The sequence below is a fragment of the Aythya fuligula genome, chromosome Z, assembly GCF_009819795.1.
Source record: "Aythya fuligula isolate bAytFul2 chromosome Z, bAytFul2.pri, whole genome shotgun sequence".
NCBI classification, from domain to species: Eukaryota; Metazoa; Chordata; class Aves; order Anseriformes; family Anatidae; genus Aythya; species Aythya fuligula.
In genome coordinates, this window is record NC_045593.1 from 83852865 (window position 1) to 83870765 (window position 17901).

Genomic DNA, 17901 nt, shown 5'->3' on the forward strand with positions numbered 1-17901 from the left:
CTGCAATTGTATTCATTCAGAATTGCCTTATCTAAAATCAGAACATTAGATAGCTATACAATATTTAACTTACAAATTACTCTGCCTAGGAATCAAAAAAACTCATGTCTGTACAGACACTGGGCTATAAATATATATCAAGGCTGCATTCTCTTTATTATGCAATGTAGTTTGAGCAGCAAAGGCTTTGTAGCTTCAGGAACCATCCATGCAACAAAATGCTGTTGCATTATTAGCTTCATCACTGATGCATCTTTTAAGGGTTTTCAGTGCAAATTTCGTTTGAGTCTTTTGCAGGGTAAACAGAACTGGATGGTTATAACCATGCAAATGCATAGGGTAGGAATTTCACTTTATTTAGTATCCAGAGAAGATTACAAAAAGTACACTGAATTATGACTGAATTACAACCTGCTCTCACCAAACTCTAGGGATAAGTGTTATACATAAGGACTGGGTTAACTTGGGTCAGAGTAAACCCAAGTAACATGCTTTTAGCAGTATGTTGCATACCATATTGTAATGTATTTCTAATAGCTATTCATTCTAATGAATATGGTTACTGCCAAAATATTTCACTGTTTAGTTAAGATCTACCTTGCAGAAGTGAAGGATTGGACTGCAGAGAAGTTTCTCAAAAAATTATTGTTATTGCAAAGGCAAACGAGGAACTATAGAGTTCAGCTGTGGAGTAACTTTTAACTTAACCTGTGACATAAAGCAGCAGTGTGACACCACAAAGTAGAAACCCTACAAAAATTAGGACACAGGAAAGAAACGTAGTTGTTAGAAGAGATTACATTTACAACAAGGTAAAATTATTAAATATAATGAATTTTACCTCAGCAATAATACCCTTAGTTTGGCAGTATACAGTCAACACTTCTGAAAACTTGTCTTGTGAACAAGCAGTAGCATTTCCTAATTGTTTGGTTTCTTAGAAGGTTTGGAGGAAAAGGACTGAATGGTATTAACCAAAACTGACTCCACTTCAAACACAGTGTGATGAGAGACTGGTTAAGGAATCAAAAAAATGAGACAAAGCATGCTTAGAAAGAGAGTTCTTACTGGCACAGAAGCAGTGGTTTCATTGAGACATTTCAGCAAAGAACCCATAAGGGCTTTTTAAAGAACTGAGTGGGAATTCAGATGAATTTCAGAGTATTTTCATGGAAAATTAGCATTAGTTTGCATTTACAGCTGTGGAACTCTTAAAGTAAAACTTAGGCATAACTCCTAACTCTTTACCTAACTAGTCACAAACAAGGCAGTGAATCATTTAGAGAATATACTTGACCTAAATTCCCTATGTTCAATAGTTTTCTTAAAATAACTTGTTGCATTAGAGCAGCTGCCACCATATAAAGCACACTGCTTTTGTTTTATTTTGTTTTATTTTATTTTGTTTTATTTTGTTTTATTTTGTTTTATTTTTTATGAGCAGTAGTGAGTTTCATCAATCAATGTAATTTTCATTTGAGGTGGCAAGGCAAGACCAGATGATCCAGCACAGAGTGTAGAACAGCTGGGTCAGATAGGAGTTTACAAGAACCAAGAAGAAATCCGGAGAACAAGTATTCATGTTTTGCTTCAGAAAGCCCTTTCAGGTCAGAGCTAGGTTATACAGTTTATGATGCGCAAAGTGTTCATCAGATACCAGTGGCGTGTTGACTGATAGCAAAGCTACAGCTCAAATTTCAATCTGCTGGAATAAAAGAAGCTGGCTGCTAGAAATAAACTGGTATGTGCTACTTGCTGCTGCTGCTTCTCTGAGGTAGTGAATTTGGACCATGGTTGTGCTCTTCTCTCCCTGGCTTTATTGGCAACACACAGATCCATGAAATAGCAAACTGAAAAAGGAAGACATACTGAAAGAGAAGGACTACAGCTAGTGGGAACTAAAACTAAGGAGAATACCTAGATTTCAAGTCAAATTTGTCAAAAGCTAATAAATGAAATAATGGAAGATAAGACTAATTTCACATCAGAGTTCTTTCCTTATGACGTTCATTTCACAGGATGAGACGGGTGCATCATTCTAGGTACTTTTTTTTAGGTATGTAAGCAATCTTCTGTAATCCATCCCACAATGCCAGAAATAAAACCATGAGAGTAAAATGAAAACATCAGCATGACTCTTTCCTAGTTGCTCCTATGAAGAAATATTTCTTGAGACTAGTTCTTAGTTGTCTTATTTCCAACAAAGTAGGTGATGCATATTGCATCCTGGTTTCACTCTTCTGCCACAAACAGATAAAAACTTAAAGAAACTGCAAGGTTTTTAATTTCTCTGGGAGTAGGTGTAAAGTTATATTTCAGAATACTTCCATCTGTAATTGGCCATGCTGTCTGTGTAATGTCACAGTTCCAATAGAAGCAAGGACAAGATCTCAGGCCACAGCTAACCAGCATTAATGTGATTAAAAACAAAACAAAAATCAACCAACCAATCAAAAAAAAAAAAAAGAGGCTTGCATACTGTGAAATTTTCTTTTCCCAAATGAAAGTAAAAATTAGGTTTTTGAAAAGGATTTTGAAAAAGATTTTTTTTCATGTCAAAAGATGCTTAGAGCTGCCTGCAAGAGAAAAACACACATCTCTTCATATCTTATATCTTTAATACTTCTATCATAAGCAGTATGTAAAAATAACGTTTTCTGATCTGATAAATTTAGCTTCTAATTGTGTTTCCCCTGTTCTATCTGTATTCAGGGTAGCAGAAAGGCTAGGGATGCCAACAGCAGAAAACCTGCTGACACCAAAATAGAACTGTATCCCCTATTAGATATGATTAATATAGTCCGCCAAATAAACAGCAGAGCTGAAAGATGATCTTACCACATGGCTTAAAATTCTGTATGTGGGCGTATAGTACTGGATTTGAGTCACAAACCAACCTAGGCTTAGAAAAAATCTAGGTACTGGGAAGTCCTGGGCCTCCAGGACTTTGGGAGTGTTGTCCACTCCCAAAGCCAAACGTGCCATGGTGCTCTCCTCAGGACACAGTACAGAGCAACGTCTCAGAGACTTAAAGGAAGGTGTCACTGTGGGCTGAGGCTCCACATTCAGCGTGGACCTTATTGAAGCTGTGGACAGGGCTTCTGAGGGCCAAGACTGCAAGAACACGTTCTGGATGAGTGCATCAGTCAACACAACTTTGTTATGACTTTCTTCGATAGAAGAGAAGCTTTACTAAGCAGTTTTGAAAATCTTTTAAGTGTTTATCTCTGGGTATCTAAGTGACCTTTGAAACTCTAGCCTGTAATTAGTTGGAGAAGCCTCATGAGCTGTCCCCTCCAGACCTGACCTGACCAGTCTTCATGCTGTATGAAGAACCACCTCTCTCACTTGCAAGTGCTTGTGCCCATGTGAACAGAATTTGCTTTTACTAAATCTCCTTGCTACACACACCAATAGGGCACACCCCTCCTCTGTGTCCTTGAATGCAAAATCTATTGCTTGAGAACAGTTCAGCAGTTAAGAGATGAAGTAAGCTAATGACCACATACAGCTTCTCAGACATAACTCTTCAGTGAATTATTGTTCACCTCACTAGACTACTAAACTGTCTGAAATTAAATACAGCCATTAGTCCTCCTGTGTTTTATTGCCTAATACAAACAGGATTTCCTAGTTGGATGAAAACATTTTCCCTTCTGTCATTGATATGTCTGCACAGCCACCCCCAAAATAATGAGTGCCTCTGGGTGCTGTTGCAGGCAGATTAGAACAGTGTGCCTACCACAAACTTATTTAAACAAAAAAAGTCATAAAATCAAATAAATAAATGATGCAGCCATGTTTCCTGCAAAAGTTTATCTATCCAAAGACTAACTTTGGGTTGGAACCTTGAAATTAAATACAATCAAGAAGGAGTGTAGCAAAGAACTTCACTCCATGGCTGAACAGAGTAAATACGAATACAGCAAAGCAAAACAGAGCCATCATTGTAAACGACTGCTGCCAATTCCAGTAAAAAGTCAGAATTCTTTACCCACCAGTTCCTCAGTTCCCCAGATTCTGGTATATGTACACAGCTCAGATAAAACATTTAAAGAAAACAAAAAAGAAAACAAAAAAAAAAATTAAGAATGTCAATAGACATAAGAATTTCTTATTTCTGGAGACAATGCATTATGTGAAAAAGATTTATACATTTTTTTCTTCTATTTTATGGAAAAAAAAAAAAAGGAAGAGAAAAAAGAATTGGATAAGGAAAAAAAAATAATTTGCCATTATTTATACTGAATTCAATTTTGCCTCATCCTTGAATGACTGTCTTATAAACATTAATGTACTCCAATTCTTCAGAACACTACTGTTTAGCTCACAGGCATAGCCACATAAAGATAAACCCTATGCCCTATGTAAGGATTCTTGGACAACACGCATCTATTACAAAAATTTTAAGATTATCACTACTATTTAGTTTCATGGCATTAAAAATAGCTCTAGTTTTTGATAAGCACTCACATGGGCTAAAATTATATGTATGGTCAAGAAAAAAGTGCATACCTTCAATCTAAAAAAAACAACAAAACAACAAATCACAGTAGCTGTGTCCTGCTACATAAGTGATCTGTAAAACCTTGGTACTGTTAAAACGTGCTGGAAAACAGTGTCGAGAGAAACAGACTTCTAATTGGTAAATAAAACGGGTCAGGATGGATAATTTATCTGTGGGCAATTTATCAGTGAACACAACTATTGCTTAAAGCAGTTCTGTGGAAATACAGAGAAATCAGTTTGTGCAATTTAACAACGTTTTTCAGCTTGTGCTTACACTGGGCAAGAATAAATCAAAGGCCATTAATTTCTCTTTAAACTTTCTTTAGATCATGAAAAACAAGTACAATGCTTATTTTTTAATTAATTATTGCAAAATGCTTTGTTGTTCAGACTGAAATAAATTTTGAAATGCATCTAATTTACTCACTATGAAATAAGAATTAAATGGGGGGGGGGGGCAAAGAAAAAAAAAATAAATTAAGAAAAAAAAAGATTAGGAATATCAATAGACACTAATGCTACCTTGCATACATGACAAGAAATCACAGGACAACCAGATGCAAAAAAAAACAGACAGAAAATTCTTCTCCTCTGTTAGAAATTAGAAAAAATACAACACCTTGCAGAATTTATCAACAGATAGCTACTGAGCTACTAAAAAGGCCTTCAGCGGGACTCTGACAATTCCTTGTAATTTCTGCTCACTGTTCGTCAACAAGCTTCATAAATGGATTACTTCTGATAATTACTGTAATATGAAAGAATATTTATCTTATCTTCTGATAAACAATAATTGTTAATTGAGGACATTTCTATTCCAGGAGAAGCTAATCTGACCCTTTCAGAACCTGTGAAGTTTACGCTACCCTATGCCCTGTGTATTCCTAATATGACCACCATGTTAAATCCGGTCTAGGACGTTTGCTCTGACAACTTGATATTGTCACTGTTGTAACAGTTTTCTGGTGACACTGCAGTATTTGTAATAACAGCTGATACTTCTGCAACATTTCATGATTTTTTGTGGTTTCCAGAGTCCAACAATTGTGCATACTACTTAAACAAACGCAAGGAAAGCCACGCTGTACTTTTACACTGGAGCCAGCTCATGTGTAATATGATGAAGGTTGCAACTCTATTAAGAGGAGTAAAAGCACTAGCTAGACCTCAGATTTTCTGGAAAACAGCAGAAATATTTATACAGGACAAAGGGGTGCTGGGAGGAGTTTTTGGAGAGCCTGTGCTGGTATAATGCTAACCTTCACCCTTCTCCTCCTCCCAGCAATTCCTCTTGGGACCTGTGTTTGCAATATGTAGAAGTGAACAGGTCTCCTGATGATCATGTTGTTTTCTGCTGTCTTAATACCAAAGTGGATGTGACACAAAGAAGCACAATGGCCACTAACACTTGACGAAAACTACTTGAGCTTTTGGAAGTGGAAATCTGAACCCAGACACTCCCTCCCCCCCTCCCCCCCCCCCCACTCTCCGCCTTGCCAATGAAATACTACTCTGCTATTTTGATTGATAACCATAACAGCTGCTACCACTCACGTACCCATAATGCAAATACAAGCTTCACCAAATATTTGCATAATTTTTATAACCAGACGTCTAACAGACAGGTGTATCTATTCTGACATTTTTTACTTATATTCCATTATTTAGCAGTTTTCCTTCAAGCACTATTTACACCTGATAAACTGACATCCAGAACCCAATGGCTTACAAAAGCTAATATCTTCTTAAGCTTAAAAAAATAATTTCTTATAAACCATCTCAAAGTAATTCAACCTCCTATTCTAAAATTATAAACAACTTTGTTTGAAAGATGCTACGTTGATTGTAAATTACTTCAATTAAGAAATGTCATACTACTCCATATTTCTGCTTGTCTTTGTTATCCTTAAACCATGATTTGCTATTTCCAAGTTTTATTCTCTACTCAAGAGACATCTTGTTCCAGCAGAAAAGCATTTGCTTCAATTTTAAAATAGAAAAAAATGCTTCATACAGCTTTTCATGCTAGGAAAAGGCAAATCAGTCACATAAAGCAAATATTTTGAATTAGGCATAAAAGTATCAGTTAATAAGGCCACAGTTTTTGGCATTTTAGTGAGTGCTACTGAACATGAATCTTTTTAGGAAAACATCTGAAATAAAATTAAAAAACGGTCAGCACTTAGGAGCTGAAGGCACATTACATTTAGCATTTTTTTCAATTGTTCCTAAGTTATAATTTTGTTTTTAAAGATATATGTATAAAAGTATTGTAATGATGAATTAAAGCAAAAACAGTCATCTAAACACAAACTGCGAACTGCTTTAATTCACTTGCCTTAGGCAATGAATGCACTCGTCACCAACTGTAATTAACCAAAAACAGCTTCACAGTTGTGACTTCAGGATGAAAAACTAATTTTACTCTTAGTTTATATATAACCTGTTGCAACCCAGACTAATGTATCTTAATTCCTGGGAAGAACGGAGCTTTCATTTCAGGTAATCAAAGTCACACTGAAAGAGCTCGCCACATGTTAATAATATAAATTAATAGCACTAATACATTCTAGTGCATTCTAAAATTTGCAGTTCTAAAATATGAAAAAAAATAGAAATTTTAAATGAAGAGAGGGTGACATCTTATCTTTTCCTGCAGATTTCCTCACCCAGCAGCTCTGTAGCTCTGTGGATGACAGCAAGCTGGGTGGTGCAGCTGATACGCTAAAGGGAAGGGATGGCATCCAGAGGGATCTTGACAGGCTTGGTAAGTGAGTGCATGTGAACCTCATGAAGATCAACAAGGCAAGTGCAAGGTCTTGGGTCGATCCCAAACAGAGGCTGGGCAATGAGCAGACGGTGGTGAGACACTGGAACAGGTTACCTAAAGCAGCTGTGGATGCCCCATCACTGGAAATGTTCAAAATCAGGTTGGACATAGTTTTGAGCACTTCCATCTGAAACTGTACAGTCCCTGTCCTTCAGTCTTTCACAGCAAGGCTTCCTGCATGCTCTAGAACTAACAGTGAGCCAAGACCCAGCAAAGGTTGTTAGAAAATCAGTCTGATTAAAAACTTCATTTGATCTTGTACTTGGTCTGGCTGGGATGGAGTTCAGTTTACCCTCAGCAGCCTGGAAGGTGCTGTGTTTTGGATGTATTTCTAAAACATTGTTGATGTCACACCTGTCGATGAACAGTGTTTGCACAGCATCAAGGCTTTGTGCTGACTGTGGTCAACAATCAACAGTCTTGTTAATTTCTCCCATCTTATCGCTATTCCTTCTGACATTATTTACACAGAGTAAAACCTAATTGACTAAACAATTGCTTTGTTTCTTCCTACAGACTCTTCATTTTTAGTTTCTGAACACCCCAAAACTTTCTTTCAAATTAAATCTAAACTTATTTTTTTCAAAATAGCTTTTTTTCCCCCCCCCCCCCAGACATAGACATACTCTAAAATATTATAAGTAAATTGTGCCCAAATCACTGTGACAAAACATATCTGTGTCAAAGGAAGAGATAAGCATAATTTGCATCACAGAAGATACTGTTAGACACTAGGGGAAACAAACAAAAAAACAAACAAACAAAAACAAAAACACAGCATTCTAATGGAAATGATAACATGGTCGCAGAATATCCATCACTGTAGATTTTTATGCACAGGTTAAAAAAACACATCAGCACAGTTTGGCTGTTCACACATTAGGGCAGGAAGACAACTTTTCAGGTTGTTACTCCTATTTCCTGTCTTTTTTTCACGTCCAATGTACACAGAAGTAGATTTTTTAATATCTGAGGCAATTGAAAATCTGGGAAGCGAGGTTCAGTCTGTTCACCAAAACCACCTGCCTCACTGTTGGCCTCCTGTTACCTTCCCAAGATCGTTCTTTCATATTCTATTGCCTTCACCTCACATGGAATGCAGCAAGGATAAAATTTTCAAAGCAAATTCTATGTACATTATCCTGTAGGTACAGATAAACACACTACCTGACGCCACTATCCTCTGCACTCTTCTGAATTAACCTCCTGCAGCAAATTGTACATACATATATAATAATATATATATTATAATAATATATAATATAATAATATATATATGATATATAATATAAATACAGCAAATTGTACAGCATCAGAGAGAAAGGAACCCAATTTAGCAGTACCTTCAGATTCTCTGCAGAAAAGTCTGTCTGTTCAAAATAACATGAAATGTTCTTTGAAAGAGTGGCACAAAGAAAGGTTAATGAAAATGATTAATTGTCAAATGCAGGTAGGATTATCTCTAAAAACAAACAAACAAACAAGCAAGCAATCTTTATAAAAATAACTAACTCTTTGCGAGGAGAGCCGCTTGAAAAGTCAGTGCATTGTAGTGGGAGGTAACAACTACAAAATACCCAACTTTTTTTTTTTTTTTTTTTCTTAATGAAGCATATAGACTCTTCTCTTTTCCCAGCTATAACCAAGAAAAACATCAAGCAAACAAACAAAAGACCTTAATTTTGACTGAAAAACACATTTGCTTTAACATAAAGTGATCGTGAAGTACAATTACAGCTTGATTGATCACAAATTTATGCTTTTGATTTCAATGTTAAACACCACTCCACATTATAGAAGTGCTAGAAGCAGTAAGGTTATATCTTAGAAACATTTTGGTAGTAAAGGCAATGACAAAATAAATTAAATTTCATCATTAGAAGCTAAGAGAAAAATGAAAGGAAGTACTTAATAAAAGAGGCAACTTTTTTGTTGTTATGTTTGACAGCACTGTACTGAACAGAATATAAAATGAGAAGAAGGAGAGTAATATGTGCATATTCCTAACTCATTTTTATGCTGCCAACTTTTTAATAGGCTCTTCCCGTATCCTTTCCTCAGTGACTGATTAAGCCTCTGTGCTGAGGGAAACAAGTAAATAAAAAGCCAGAACTAATTTTTTCCTAATGTTTTTATAAGCATAGCAAAAAGCAGAAAACAGCTCCTCCCAATTCATCTGTGTTGGCTTATGCTGAAAAAAGTAATGTTTTATTTCTCATCACCTGTTTAGCTTTCACCTCAAGGTTTCTCTAATGGAAATCACTTCAGCAATTAGCACTAACCATCTCACTGTCAAGGTGGGTGTTACCTATTAGTAATAAATCACCTCTCTGGCAAGTCTGGGCTTTTCTGTGCTCCTGTTAATCCTAGACAATGATGTTTTACCACATATCTGGTATCCAGAAAGTTTAGAAAGCAAGAGAAAAGGAAATTTGTTTCCCTCAAACCAAAGAACAAGAGCAAGCAAGAAAGCTGCATTGCCAGAAATGAAAGAAAAAAAGCAAAGTGAGTACTTCATAGGTAGCAGAAGCCTGTGAAGAAGCATATAAAGCTAAGTGGTATGGAGAATAATTTCAGTTAAAAAAAAAAATCTGAAGGGAAACCAGGATGCAGGTCAAAACCCAGGAGGTCTTCCCATAAAGAGAAAGACAAGTGTGTATCTTTATGGGAAGGAAAAAAAAAAGGAAAAACCTGCCCTAAAGAAAAACTGTGTGATCAACACGGAGTACCAAGAAAGCCAAAAAAATCAGGTTCCACGCACAAAGAGGAAAACCCATTGACAGAGGTCAAAGCTGTTCATTTTTTCCTTTGAAAAAGCTGGTGGAAGCTTAAAAAAATCATCTGCTTGGTTGAAATGAATGCCTCTGACTATTCAGACCTTACAAATAGTTTTCCTCTTCTCCCCTCCCTTCCTTTTTTTTTTTTCTTTTTTTTTTCTTCCTGCTGTAGCCCTTGACTGCTACCACATGGAATATCTAACAAACTGAACCTTAGGAACTGAAGCATGGCCACATTGGGGTTATTGACCAAACACCTGGATCACAAGAGAGTGCATGAAATATTGAATAATCTATTCCCATCTTTACTCGAGGTATAATGAATCTTAGTACAGAAGTAGTAATGAATGCTGTTGCAACTAGTAGAAGCAGAGCTAGTTAGTCTCCCAGAGCATTGGAGTCATACCTGCAAAGTTGTAACCGCTGACCAGTAGTTTGCTCTAAGGCAACGTCTGTTTTCTGGTGGATGAAATAAATAAATTCTAAACAGAGTGCAAAGTGTACCTTCCCAGCACAAATATGATGGTTTGTCTTCTTTGGTTTTTAAAATAGACCATTGGCAGTCTCCTGTTGCTGAAGACAGGAAGTTTGACTTTCCACAGGATGCATATGCTGACTTCAAAACTGTTTGAATTTCATTTTTGCTAGATTCAGTGAAAGATTACTATTACCTCTGACCCAGACACAGGTGGAAGTCATCTAGGTCTCATGAATTTTGATCAAGAGTATGTCTGAGATAAAGCAAACATGACAGTGAAAAGTTTGAAATAGAATAAAATAACAAATACAAAACCAACAAAGCTACTACATACCACAAGACACAAAAATAAAAGCAGATTTTTTTTGCAGCACTACTAAAAAATGTTTACAACACTGGTTGGAAATATGTTTACCCACAAATAGATGCATATAGGTGCAGAGATTCATTTACCTGGGTATTTCATGAGACCCTAACTTCATCAATAGGATTCAGAAGGGGAGAAGTAATTGGGAGTAGAGATTGAGTATTTATCTAAAGTAATTGTGTGTGAGGATATGAACAGTGTAATACTGTCACACAGAAGATTAGTTACTGTTCTTTTTCAGCTACTGCTCAAGTTACAAGCAAGTTAAGCCGTTCGTAGCATAGTGATGTGATAACGGTGTGCATTTGTTATGTCTTAAATCTAGATTTAAAGTACATCAATTTAAAACAGTAAATGTACACTATCGTAACGTACAAAATCAGATTGATTTCCTAGAAGTGTCACGTGAAAGACTTCAGAAAGCTAAAAAAAATGGAAAATTTATAATATTTCAAAAAAAAAAAAAGTTTCTTCTCAACTCTCATAAATGTAATACAAATACTTCCCCATGATGAAGGATCTCAAATAGGAAACTTTCTTTATTGTCTAAAAGCATTAAGCACCTGTCTCTCAACATTTTTTAAATGGGCAAATGACGCCTTATTTAATATCAGTCACTCCACACCTCCACACCCCTGAGAAAACTCTTTTTTTTTTTTTTTTTTTTTTGAGAGATTTGTTTGCAAATAAAATGTTTATTATTTATTTATTTATTTATTTCCCCCCTAAAAACAGTTCAGGGATTTGGAATTCTGGAAGAGTCCTACGAGGCAAATGAGCAGATTAGATCAAATGTGACTTTAATTAAAAAAACAGTGCAGTTTATCACACAGTTCTGTGGCTTAACTGGAAGACTTCAGTCTATCGATTACAAGCACAGCAATGCATATTACACATTATACATGTATTACAAATTTAGGCGAAAGTATGACTTTAGCTGAGATAAATGTAAAAAAAAAAAAAAAAAAAAAAAGTAAAATTTAAATTCATGTATTTGCTATTTGCTAAATCTTCTGATATTCCCCTTTTCAAAAATGGTGACTACTGAATTAAGTGTTGCCAAATGAATGTAACAAAGGAAAACGCAGGTGAATAACTCAGGTGAACAACTATGAAGAATTGCCAGCTATCATGACATGCCTTTCATTCTGGATTAGCAAAGCTCACATTTGCATCAAACTGAAAAGAAGTTTGTGACAATTTTTTCCTAAACTGATTTTACAAACTCTCCTCCAATACGTTGAGCAGATGAAGACTTAGCTCAGTGCTGGCAGGGTGCAAAACAGCCAGGCCCTTTGCCAACCTCACAACTGTAGAAGTTTGAGCAACTTGTGTATGTGTTTTGGGAAACGTTACACAAGCCATAAGAGAAAGCAAAATATTACACACCACCAGATCACCAACTATCTTTGCTTCATAGATTTCAGAAAGGAAACGATTACATACCATCCTGTATCACAGAAACAAACTGTGAAAACCCAAATCAGAGCCCAAGAATTATAAACCCTGCTCTTTTTTTTTTTTTTTTTTTTAAGGTTAAAAATACCATGCGAGTATTTTCAAGTGAGCAGTACATAAAACACAGTTTATCAATAACCTCTTATGACCTCGTCCATCAGTATGCTAGAAAAGTAAATCACTTATTTTATGAAGTTACCCTTTATAGCTATTTCATTTGTTCTCATTTTAACACCTTTACACGAAAATATATTTAAAAAATAATCTACCAATGCATATGAAGACTTATGGATTTAAACCTATTTACACTTTCATATATAAAATTATTTCTAATTATAAATAATAAGGCTCAACTCAACTCAAAAGCAGCATAACAGCATTCAGTAAGAGCAGCCTGAAAATGCTATGAAATCATGAAAGTTTTCTTTATGTTTTTGAAAACACATACCAGAAAAGACTGAATGTACTCTGCTACAGTGAATCTCCCAGCCTTTCCCTAGACGAAAAGAATATACACTAACCCTTTTTCTCACTCACATGACTCCTAGGAGTAAAAAAGTCAGATACTGAATTTGCCTGGAGATGCATCGAAAGAGCTGTATAAAGTGAAGACTGATTCCTCTGCTCTTGGAAAACCTGGCTACTGTTCTTTGCTATATGTGCATGTCCTGCAGTCAGAGAAATTTATCTTTGAGAGCCGCCACTCAGAATGTTTTTTTTTTTTTTTTCACACAAGCATTGTAAACAGTAATAATAATAAGTAATAGGAAAATGAGTTACCCTCTGACATGAACTTTTTCTAAACATTAACACGTAAGTGTTAAAAGAAATTGTTTATACATGAGATATTAAAGCTATCAGAAAAAAGAGTTAGAACACCTTTACTTGTCATTATCAGAAGTTACTACATCACTTCCAAGACAAGCTAAAATGCTACAACAAACTTGAATGATGTAATAATTACATTAAAAGTTAAGCTGTTTCATGATTTTGATTTGACAGAATACAAACAATTTCATTAAAACACAATTAGGAAGATGATAAATCTTGTGTCACAAGTCCTGCATGGCATATCTGGTAAAACATCAAAGTTCTTGTAATAAAAATGCCAGAAGACCACATGCTAAAAGTTACCTTACTTGATCTTTTCCAACTCTTCCTCATTAGCATTGTCTGAAAATAAAATAGAGCATTTTAATTACCTTTCCTCTGAAATACAGAAAAGGAGGCCAGCTGTCTCTCCAAAGGGACAATCCACATTTAACCACAATTACCACTGAAGCAGCAACACGTACACTCACTCCAGCGACAACTACACAAAACTAAAATAAATCCAGACATCTAGCAGCAGTGTTCACACCCATGTATACTTCTCTGGGTGGTGTGAATTTCTTATTTCTGGAGACAATGCATTATGTGAAAAATATTTATATATATATATATATATATATATATTTAATTTATTTTTTTAAGAAAAAAAAAAAAAAGAATTGGATAAGGAAAAAAAAAGTAATTTGCCATTATTTATACTGAATTCAATTTTGCCTCATCCTTGAATGACTGTCTTATAAACATTAATGTACTCCAATTCTTCAGAACACTACTGTTTAGCTCACAGGCATAGCCACATAAAGATAAACCCTATGCCCTATGTAAGGATTCTTGGACAACACGCATCTATTACAAAAATTTTAAGATTATCACTACTATTTAGTTTCATGGCATTAAAAATAGCTCTAGTTTTTGATAAGCACTCACATGGGCTAAAATTATATGTATGGTCAAGAAAAAAGTGCATACCTTCAATCTAAAAAAAACAACAAAACAACAAATCACAGTAGCTGTGTCCTGCTACATAAGTGATCTGTAAAACCTTGGTACTGTTAAAACGTGCTGGAAAACAGTGTCGAGAGAAACAGACTTCTAATTGGTAAATAAAACGGGTCAGGATGGATAATTTATCTGTGGGCAATTTATCAGTGAACACAACTATTGCTTAAAGCAGTTCTGTGGAAATACAGAGAAATCAGTTTGTGCAATTTAACAACGTTTTTCAGCTTGTGCTTACACTGGGCAAGAATAAATCAAAGGCCATTAATTTCTCTTTAAACTTTCTTTAGATCATGAAAAACAAGTACAATGCTTATTTTTTAATTAATTATTGCAAAATGCTTTGTTGTTCAGACTGAAATAAATTTTGAAATGCGTCTAATTTACTCACTATGAAATAAGAATTAAATGGGGGGGGGGAGGGGCAAAAACAAAACAAAACAAAACAAAACACGCCAGGATGAAATATGTTTTTTCCCTACTTTTAAAATATCCTGAATTTGGTTACAATAGATGCAGTTTGTTGGGAGGAGAAAAAAGCTGGTGAGGAAAACTGAAAACTGTTAAGTTGCTATGGTCAGATAGCTTAACAGCCCTGCCATTAAGTTAATGGTACCATAGCCTCGGTAAATATTCATAGATATTAAATTTGTTACAAAGCTGGAGAAAGCCACTTCACCCATTCTCTTGGGCAGAATGAGAGGGGCACGTGGAGAGCAAGCAGCTCAAGGCCCGCAGCGTTTCTTGTGTAACCACATTTCTGCATCCTGTCTGACCTACCTTTGTGCCTCTCTTCCTCCCACACATCTGCTTCCTGCTTCCTGCTTCATCCCACACATCTGCAGACCAGGCTGTGAGCAGGGAGGATGATTCAGCCCAGTTATGTGAATCAGACACCTATGTGTCTGATCATTTCAGCCTTGTTAAGTTAGGTGTGTGCAGCAGCTAAAGAAATGTGACATACTTGCTGAGTGCACTGGCAATATCACCAGCTGTAGCAGGTTGAGATGAATCAATCAAAACCATTCTTAGCAGCCAATAAAACAAATATATAGTATGGGACAGGTTGTGGGTTGTGATAGATGGTCTACTCTACATGGAACTATGTGATACAAAAATACTCCATGCCTGACCCCCCTTCTGTCATTCTTTCTTCTATTATATGATAATCCCTTTGGCAAAGTTAAAAAGACAAAAATAAGCTTACACTATAAGATTGACAGTTTTACACTGTAAGATTTAAGACAGTAAGCAAATTGAGGAAATTGACAGCATATTAAAATTGTCAATATTTTTATTGACAAAAAAGCAAAAAAGTCAAAAGCAAAAAAGTCAAAAGCAAAAACAAAACAAAACAGAACATCATTTAGGACATCATTTAGGATTGATTGTTTAAGGCAAAAAAAAAAAAAAAAAAAAAAAAATGCTGTAATTTGTAATTTAATTCTCACCAAAGAGCAATATCCAAGTAACACTCATATGCTTCCTTTTTTCCATTTTATGTTACTCAAGCCATTGGCAGCTGCCAAACAGTAGTGCTCAAGCTCTACTGGCCCCAAGGCCACTGTTCTGATCAAGCCCCCAACTTTCTGATTCCCTGTAGCCAAGAGTTGTTTTTAAGCCCTAGGCTTATAAACAGAGAATACACAGCAGACGTGCAGCTCCAAGGAACTCACAGACACTGTGCAAGTTCTCCAGTGACAAAACCTGTGACGGCACTCTGCTAGAGAAAGCCAAAACATGCACCACGGCACCAATGGTTACAACACCAAGCACAGAATTTGCAGACATCTCATACACATTTTTAATTGGCATGCATGCAATATAAATGACACACGGGCATGCATAATGTACAGGTATTTAGAGGTAAATACTGTCAGAATTAAAGAAACAAAACAAGCTTTATTCAAGCATGTTGAAGAGAAAATCCGATTCTTTGTTAGTTCTGACTTTTTTAAAATCACATTCTTCAAAAGGAGAAATTAAGGAAAAGGTAGAAGAGACTGCATCATAAACATATTTTTACAAGTAGAGATAAAAGTATTTTTTGTAGAGCTCATAGATTTTAATGTATTTTTGTATATACATACTTTTTGTGTACTTTTTAATTTTAAGTCTTCTTCGTTTACAGTAGTGAACTACACTGTCTGTTCTATCAAAGCAAAGTAATTCAAAGAGTGATATTAATGTAAAGGACAAGTACTGTTAACAGCACAAAGCAAATGCAAATGAATTACTGGAACTAGTGCTACTGCAACTCAATTGTGTTAGTATTCATGAATACTAAAGACATTCTTACTTCTGTGGTGTATAAGAACAATTCAACCATTGATTTTGATTCACAATTTATGAATGTTCAAAAGTCAGAACAAATCTGACTTTTCCTTTCAACAATACTCATAAGAATAGACATCTATTCAGGTACATAATTTGAATGTTATTATATTATGAGATTAGTACTCGAAAAGTTACGATTTTTATGCTGTCAGAAAAAGCACTAGGTCACCGAAGGCAAAGATTTGCTAGAAATGTTAAATTGTTCAGCCGCCCGTACTCATAGACAATTGCAGGCTACTTCTGCATGTTTTTCCTGAGAAAACACAGTATGAAAATCAAACAATGTGTTCTTATTTATGAACATAGTATACAAAGCCTGTTTTAAATTGAAACCATGTCTAATATTATTCTCCTGGAAGCACACAAACTGTAAACTCCTTAAGCATTGCTTATCACTGTATAACAGGATTTGGTGATAAATTCTCAGCTCTTCCAGTTAGTAATATAATTTTACATAGTTATATGCAAATGTTAATATTCTTAATAGTTATCTGAATCTAAAGATGAGTTTGTTTTGATCTTAGGGAATGGGACCTTTTAGCTATAAATTAGAAAGAAAATCTTATCTATCAGCACACTGAAAATTTGCATTTTGTCAGAATTTCTTCCAGAAAGAAGGAAGAAAATGCTCATCTGTGTACCATACCAAATTTCTCACATCTCTGCACATCTCAAGGCTTCATAAAGGATAGTTCCATCCAAAATATGATCAACTATTACTATTTCATAGTAACTGCTTCTTTTTAAAATGATTTGCAATAATACCTCCCCCTCACAGGCAGGAAGCAACACACAATAAGGCCCCCAATTTTCTGCCACTAGTCCACTGAAATTCCAACTGATATATCTTATCAACCAGCACAGGTGCTAACAGTGTCAATAGTTGTTACTTGCTATGACAGGACACTTCTTGTAATACAAACCTACACTATTTTGGTATGCCAATAAAATGGTTTGCTATTAAGAGTTGTCCTCTATCTATACAAAAAAATGTATTGTCACAAGATTCAACCCTTATCTACACATCAGTAAGACCTCCAAAGCACTCTCAGTAGCTCCAATTCAGGTAGCTAAATGATCTGCTTCGAAAGTCTAATCTGCAGCAAAAATTCCCAAACAATACGTCACTAACAGCAAGGACTGTTCAGAGGACTGGTGTTTGAATTACGACTACAGGGCTGCCAAAATATAAGGTCAGACACAATGCTACTTCTATGCTATAGCAATGTGGGAAAGCGAATACATCTTCCATTAAAGCTATTCTTTTTCTTTCCCCAAAAATGGTCCTAAGGCACACTTATAATTTAAGAACATG

At 35.5% G+C, this 17901-nt stretch overlaps 1 protein-coding gene across 5 annotated transcripts in view; it reads right to left on the bottom strand.

Moving 5' to 3' along the window:
- MCTP1 (multiple C2 and transmembrane domain containing 1) overlaps positions 1-17901 on the bottom strand; it is a 314126-nt gene that overhangs the window by 135197 nt on the left and 161028 nt on the right. For 4 of the 5 annotated variants that reach the window (XM_032205996.1, XM_032205999.1, XM_032205995.1 and 1 more), the window contains exon 6: positions 13554-13592. The exons of the other annotated variant lie outside the window; for it this stretch is intronic. In XM_032205996.1, the coding sequence (XP_032061887.1) occupies positions 13554-13592 (39 nt within the window). The remainder of the gene's footprint in view (positions 1-13553; positions 13593-17901) is intronic. 5 annotated transcript variants of the gene reach the window in all.